Source organism: Heterodontus francisci, chromosome 6, assembly GCF_036365525.1.
Source record: "Heterodontus francisci isolate sHetFra1 chromosome 6, sHetFra1.hap1, whole genome shotgun sequence".
NCBI lineage: Eukaryota > Metazoa > Chordata > Chondrichthyes > Heterodontiformes > Heterodontidae > Heterodontus > Heterodontus francisci.
In genome coordinates this window covers 87434887-87442531 of record NC_090376.1, presented here as the reverse complement: position 1 = coordinate 87442531, position 7645 = coordinate 87434887, and the positions used below count along the sequence as shown (strand labels likewise).

The 7645-nt window shown below is 41.8% G+C and overlaps 1 protein-coding gene across 4 annotated transcripts in view; it reads right to left on the bottom strand.

The window, feature by feature from the left end:
• Positions 1-1191: 1191 nt before the first annotated feature.
• Positions 1192-7645, bottom strand: part of LOC137370986 (deuterosome assembly protein 1-like) — a 202996-nt gene continuing 196542 nt past the window's right edge. For all 4 annotated transcript variants that reach the window (XM_068032890.1, XM_068032889.1, XM_068032891.1 and 1 more), the window contains one exon: positions 1192-1790. In XM_068032890.1, coding sequence (XP_067888991.1) covers positions 1578-1790 — 213 coding nt within the window. In that variant the 3' untranslated portion in view covers positions 1192-1577. The remainder of the gene's footprint in view (positions 1791-7645) is intronic.

The following is a 7645-nucleotide window of genomic DNA, read 5'->3' as shown; positions in this document are numbered from 1 at the left end:
CCAACTTCAACCTTGCCTCAGTTTATCTGCTGCTGAAAGCCTCATGCCTTTGTTACCTCTAGACTTAATTATTCCAATGCCCTCCTGTCTGGTCTCCCGTGTTCTACCCTCTGCAAACTTGAGGTCATAGAGTCATAGAGTTATACAGCACAGAAACAGGCCCTTCGGCTCACCAAATCTGTGCCGGCCGTCCAGCACCCAACTATTGTAATCCAATATTCAAACGCTGCTGCCCAGGTCCTTACATGTATCAAATCCCACACACCCATCTCCCCTGTGCTTGCTGATCTACATAGGCTCCCAGTCAAGCAAAACCCATATTTTAAAATTCTTTTTCTTGTTTTCAAATCACTTCATGACCTCGCCCCTCCTTATCTTTGTAGTCTCCTTCAGCTCTACAACCCCACTAGATTTCTGGGCTCAGCACATTCTGACCTATTAAGTATTCCTGATTTTATTAATTCCACCGTTGGCACTTTATAAATTCAAGTTGTTGTTTGTCTCCCAAGTATTAAGGAAATGAGGTGGCCCTATGCTTTCTGACAGGATGAGCCTCTACAGATTTCTGCAGACATATGTCCCAATACATTGTACTTAACAGTGACCCAGAAATTTCTGGAACAGAGTATCTTTTCTTATTCCAATTTCATTCTTTTTGAAAGCTGAATTTTGAAAGCAAACACATTTTCTTTTTAGGGAAACATACAGAAAAACAGGGGGTAGGAAGCGTCGAGAAAGTGGAATATAGGTTAAGGGTGAAGGGCCATCCCATCTGAAATGTGTAGAGTCAATGTAGGTTAAGAATCAAATGAGTGAAAGCAGAACAGGTAGGAAAGAAGAATCAGGGGTTCAGCAGATAGCTCAATGGGGAACAGGTAGGGAGGGTAAAGACAATGTGTAGTATTAAGGGGTGGTAAGACGGAAAGTGGGTATCGGCAAAGCAATGTAGTAGTGAACGCAATGACAGTAAGTAAGTGGGGATGAGACATGAGCTACAGCATCACCTAACTTGGGAACCAAGTAATGTAGGACTCCAAAGATAAGAAAATAGAATTAAAAAAAACAAAAATGCACGTGATGGAAACATTGACTCCTTTGTCCTTGCAAACAACCAACCTCCAGTGACAGTAAAAACATGTCAGTTACAGGAACTAAGTATTAAACAACATGAACTGGATGAAGACACAAGACTTTTGATATATTATATATAGACTTAATTAATGCTACATAGATAAGGCAAGGGTGCTGGTACAAAAATAGCTTAATGATATAGTGATGACTTGTGGTTTTCCCAATAGGATTTTTCCCCTGACTCAAGAACAACAATGAAAGAACAGTGTTAATAATCAAATATAAAATTGATTCTAAATTATACTTTTCATAAAGCTATGTACTGAAAAATTAACATTATTCACATAAAATGTTCATTTCCAGAAGTTTTAAACTTAACTTATAGGTTTCATAAAAAAATGTGCATACAACTTTTTAGTAATTGCAGACTGTGTCAGTCATAGATGTCATAAGTCAATTAATTTACTATGTGCTACATATACTAATCTCAAGAGATTCACACTATTTCAGGTTTCTTTACAAGTGCATTGACACAATAAAGCTGTGGTATCAGTCACATCCACTTTAGCTCCAGCATACATCTTAACTGTTTGCTTTGAATCAGTCTGCAGCTCATCAATGTGGGAATTAAGGAGCTTCTCCAACACTCGAGCTCGTTCTTCTTCTTCTTCAAGGAAATGTTCTGTTACTGAAGAAGTGTCTGAAATCTCTGTGGGAGTCTAAACATTATAAAAGTAGTAAGTTACTTCAATGATACTAACACTTCATTATTAAACATAACACTGACCAGGATAGTTGAACTATAGTGATCCTATTGAATGATTGCTCTGTTTTCATCATTTGAAAATCCTATATTTCTTCATCTTTACAAAAGTAATAATTGCAATCTAATTACATAATTTGTAAATTTTGCAAGATGTTGGTTCAATATTGCTTCTTTGTTCTGAACGTGGAGAATTTGAGAGAAATATGCTAAATACAGTGGAATAATATTTTGTCTTCATCGTCCAGTCAGTGATCTGGTGGAGCAGATCTCCTGTCTGTTATAGAATTATAGAAATTTAAGGCACATAAAGAGGCCACTTGGCCCATCGTGTCTGTGCGAACCGAGAAATGATTCACCCATTCTAATCCCACCTTCCAGCATTTGGTCTGTAGCCCTGCAGATTACAGCACTCAAGGTGCATATCCAGACACCTTTTGAATGAGTTGAGGGCTTCTGCCTCAACTACCCTTTCAGGCAGTGAATTCTAGACCCCCACTACACTCTGGGTGAAAATATTTTTTCTCATCTCCCCTCTAATTTTTCTACCAATCATTTTAAATCTATGCCCCCTAGTCACTGACTTCTCTGCTAAGGTGAATAGAGCCTTCACCCTCACTCCATCCAGGCTTCTCAAATTTTTGTACATTTCAATCGGATCTCCCCTCAGCCTTCTCTGTTCCAAGGAGAACAACCCCAGCCGATCCAATCTTTCCTCATAGCTGCATTTTTCCAGTCCCAGCAACATCCTTGTAAATCTCCTCTCTACCCTCTCTATTGCAATTACATCCTTTCTGTAATGAGGTGACCAGAACTGCACACAGTACTCAAGTTGTGGCCTACACAATGAGTTTACAGTTCCAGCATAACCTCCTTGCTCTTGTATTCTAGACCTCGGCAAATAAAGAAAAGGATTCCATATGCCTTCTTGACCACCTTATCGACATGTCCCGCTACCTTCAGGGATCTGTGGACATTCACTCCAAGGTCCCTCACTCCCTCTACACTTCTCAATATTTTCCCATTAATCGTGTTCTACAACCTGCCAGATTTTCAATAAGAATAAGGTGGGCTCTAGAACAGGCTCTCTGCCAGATTATTAGCCAAGCAGTGAAGACTAAAATTTACCCCACAAAATCCTTCTAATTAGGCAGGTCAAATCTGCATCTTTTCCATGAGAACAACTGCCTTCTCTATTGTTCCCATTCCCACTAAATTGCTAACCACCCAGCTTCCATTTCCTGGCTCCCATGCTAGTAGATGTAAATGGTTTCCTTTCTTCAGGTCCTGTCCCAATTTTAAAATCATTGTCATTATCCCACTCCTGAAAAGACCTACCCTTGGACCCTTGGTCCTTGCAAACAACTACCCTATCTCCAACAACCCTTTCTTCTCCTCAGTTCTTGAATATGTTGTTACTTGCCAAATCCATGCCTTTTTCCCCACAACTCCCTATTTGAATCTATCACATCAGGTATCTATCCCTGCCACAGCACTGAAATGGCCCTAACCAAGGGATGAATGATATTCTCAGTGATTAAGGTGGATTATTCCTCCTTGCTTAGTTCCACTTTTATCTATCTGATCCTAGTGAGAGCATTTCTGCTCCTGTACCGTTATATTGGAATTCCAATCATGAATCCTTGGCCACCTCTTTCATCTACCTGCTGCCCTTTGGTGACATTATGTACAGATATGAGGTCACTTGTACAATGTCAACACCTAGCTCTAGCATCCACCACCTTAGTCGACCCCTTCGCTGCCCAGTGTTGTCAGATTGCTTGTCCAATATCTAGTGTTGAATGAACTGCAATGAGATGAGCAATGGTCATCCACTGTAATGAGTTTGTTTCTTTAAGATAAAATTTTTAGTCCTCACAAATGCACTTTCATGTTTGGTGCCAGTGGAATAAAGTGTCAGAGCTGGAATCTTCACCCGTCCACCCGCCACTTGGTTGCCTCCAGACTTAGCTATTCCAATGCTTTCCTGGCCGGGTTCCCATTCTACACCCTCTGTAAACTTTAATTAATCCAAAACTTTACTGCCCATATCCTATTGTGCACCAAGTCCTATAACCAATCACCCCTGTCCTCGCTGACATATATTGGCTCAACACCTCAAATTGAAACGTGTTTAAATCCTTCATTATTGACATTTGATAATTTCATGGCATCATAACTGAGCGTAGCTTTCAATTCCAGATTTCTTTCATTAATTAACTGATTTTTAAAATTAATTAATTGAACTTAAATTCCAACAGCAGCTGGATTTGAACCTATGTCCCCAGGACATTAGCCTGGGTCTCTAGATTACTAGTTCAGTGACCACTACACCACCATCTTCCCCTTTGTTTCTCCCTATCTCTGTAACTTCCTCCAGACCCACGACTTCCGGCCTGAACTTTCCACTCCTCTGACTCTGGGTCTTTGGTTCACCACCTCCTTTTGCTCCACCATTGGAGGCTGTGCCTTCGACTGCCAAGACCCATGTAATGGAATTCCCTCTCTAAAACCTTCCTCTCCTCCTTTAAACTCCTGCTTACAACCCAACTATTTGATCAAACTTTTGGTCATCTCTCTTTAATACCTCCTGCTTTGTCTTGGTAATCATTTTTGTCTGATTACTCCTCTGTCAAGCATCTTGAGACATAGCTTCTCATTACAGGTGCTACATAAATGCAAGTTGTTGCATTCTAACAAGAGATGCATTTCAACACAAAGTGTTCTTCAAACAGTAAATTATTTGGGGATGCAGCACACTGATGTTCTCACATGCTTTGTTTTTTTTGGCCAGACATTCCCCAAACAATTAGTTCTTGATTACTGTTGACAAGGAGATACTGAGGGAAGGTCAAGCATTTCCACGCAGGAAGACAGGAAAGTCAGCTGGTATGTTACCCATTTTACTCTTGTGCAGCTCCTAGTGATTGTCTCAAGAACAGCATGAAGGGCTTAGTATTCCTTGGCAGTGAAGTACCCATTTTTTCCCATAATTAAATAACCACTATCAAATTATGAAAATGCATCACTCTGAACCTACAATTTCTGAAAATGCAATTGTTAGTGATAAAAAAATGCTGATAATTATAACATAACTACTGTCATGAAAATGTGCTCTGTCGAATAATGATTTTTAATCCACCAGCTGGAAACTTGAATTGAATAAAAAAAACAGATAAAAGGTGACTCTAAACTAGCAGCAAAGATGGTCACCCCAATTTGCATCACTGTACTCCATATTCCAATGCCTTGAAGTGGAGATAGATTGTCTGCACAGACCCATCAAGAACAATGACCTGGGTATTCTGAGTGAACTACCTATCCTGTTCACATTAGCAAGGCATCAAGGCCATCACCTGAATATTAAACTGGTGGAGATGAACCAGTCAAACCTAATCACTTGAACAATGGGACCCTGGTTGCCAGAAAGGAATTCCTAGACATGGGCTGATTAAGTTGCAAGAGGGAATACACACTGGTAATCACCATGCTTGAATCACTGGGTGACGGTCATGTGACAGGCCCACCATCTGTGTGCTTAAGCTGGTGTTTTCTCTGCAGTAACCAGACAAGCAGCTAGACACTAACAAGACAAGAGCCAAGTGGGGTCCTTCCTTCCCTTCTCTCTCCCCAATCCACCTTGCAAGCTTTGAAACCTGACTGCTGACCGTGACCACCTAGGCAAATCCCTGCTGCAGACAGAGATTCCTTGAAGGAAATCAGCCGCATTGCTGTCTCCAGGAGAACCACTGAATCAACTGTCCACATCTTCAAACTGGAAGCCTCAAGACCACCAAAGGCAAGTCACGTGACCAGCAAATTCAGCCTGAAGCCAGCCGAGGCATCTATCTCCACAGACTGTATACCTCTTTTATTTTTCTGGACTCTAATTCGACCAATCTATCCTTCCCCACTCTGTAACCTATTTGCGTGTGTGTGTGTGTGACCTTCAAGAGTGTGTGTGAAAGTTGTAGCCAATTTTATTATTTTACTTTGATCGCTTTAAGTACAATAAAGCTAACCTCTTTCTTTGTTAAACTCAAGAAAACCTGTCCAATTGGTTCTTTTAATGATCATGGTGCATAAACAGTTAAACACTCTGAAATGGCAAGTATATCCACTTCAAAAAGAAATAAACCTGTTATGGTCAAACGAAGCGAGTGCATAGAGAGCAGCCCTTTGATTGTCCCCCACTGATCGTAACACTACAATAAAGGTTTAGTTATATCTGTTAAGCAACAAATATATTATTTAACCAGTACAAATGCCATGTGTGTAACCTCCAGACACAATTATTCCAAATAAAAACAAGAAATGCTGGAATCACTCAGCAGGTCTGGCAGCATCTGTGGAAAGAGAAGCAGAGTTAACGTTTCGGGTCAGTGACCCTTCTTCGGAACTGACAAATATAAGAAAAGTCACAGATTATAAACAAGTGAGGTGGGGGTGGGGCAAGAGATAACAAAGGAGAAGGTGTAGATTGGACCAGGCCACATAGCTAACCAAAAGGTCACGGAGCAAAGGCAAACAATATGTTAATGGTGTGTTGAAAGACAAAGCATTAGTACAGATTGGGTGTAAATACACTGAATATTGAACAGCAGCAAGTGCAAACCTGAAAAAAACAGTGGGTAAGCAAACTGAACAAACTAAGATGAAATGAAATAAATGCAAAAAAAATTGTAAAAAATGTAAAAACGAATGTAGAAAAAAGGAAGAAAAAATAACTAAAAATGAAAGTAAAATGGGGGGCTGTCATGCTCTGAAATTATTGAACTCAATATTCAGTCCGGCAGGCTGTAGTGTGCCTATTCGGTAGATGAGATGCTGTTCCTCGAGCTTGCGTTGATGTTCACTGGAACACTGCAGCAATCCCAGGACAGAGATGTGAGCATGAGAGCAGGGGGGATTGTTGAAATGGCAAGCAACCGGAAGCTCAGGGTCCTGCTTGCGGACTGAGCGGAGATGTTCCGCAAAGCGGTCACCCAGTCTGCGCTTGGTCTCCCCAATGTGGAGGAGACCACACTGTGAGCAGCGAATACAGTATACTACATTGAAAGAAATACAAGTAAATCGCTGCTTCACCTGAAAGGAGTGTTTGGGGCCTGGGATAGTGAGGAGAGAGGAGGTAAATGGGCAGGTATTACACCTCCTGCGATTGCAGGGGAAGGTGCCCTGGGACGGGGACGAGGTGGTGGGGGTAATGGAGGAGTGGACCAGGATGTCGCGGAGGGAACGATCCCTTCGGAATGCTGACAGGGGAAGGGAGGGCAAGATGCGACTGGTAGTGGCATCACGCTGGAGGTGGCGAAAATGGCGGAGGATGATCCTTTGGATATGGAGGCTGGTGGGATGAAAAGTGAGGACAAGGGGAACCCTGTCAGGGTTCTGGGAGGGAGGGGAAGGGGTGAGGGTAGAGGTGCGGAGAATGGGTCGGACACGGTTGAGGGCCCTGTCAACCACAGTGGGGGGAAATCCTCGGTTGAGGAAAAAGGAGGTCATCTCAGAAGCACCGTCATGGAAGGTAGCATCATCAGAGCAGATGCGTCGGAGACGGAGAAACAATTATTCCAAAACCTGCCTGACTCGTCTCCCACCATCCACCGGCCATAAAGTTCAATTCATCCAAATTTTTGCTGCCCATATCCGGTCCCATGCCAAATTTCACTCACCCATCACCTATGTCCTTGCTGACCAACATTAGCTCTCAATCCTCCAATGGTTCAAATTTAGAATTCTCATCCTTGTGTTTAAATCCTTTTATGAGTCATAATTTAAAATGCGTTTCCTACAACAGTGATGACACTTCAA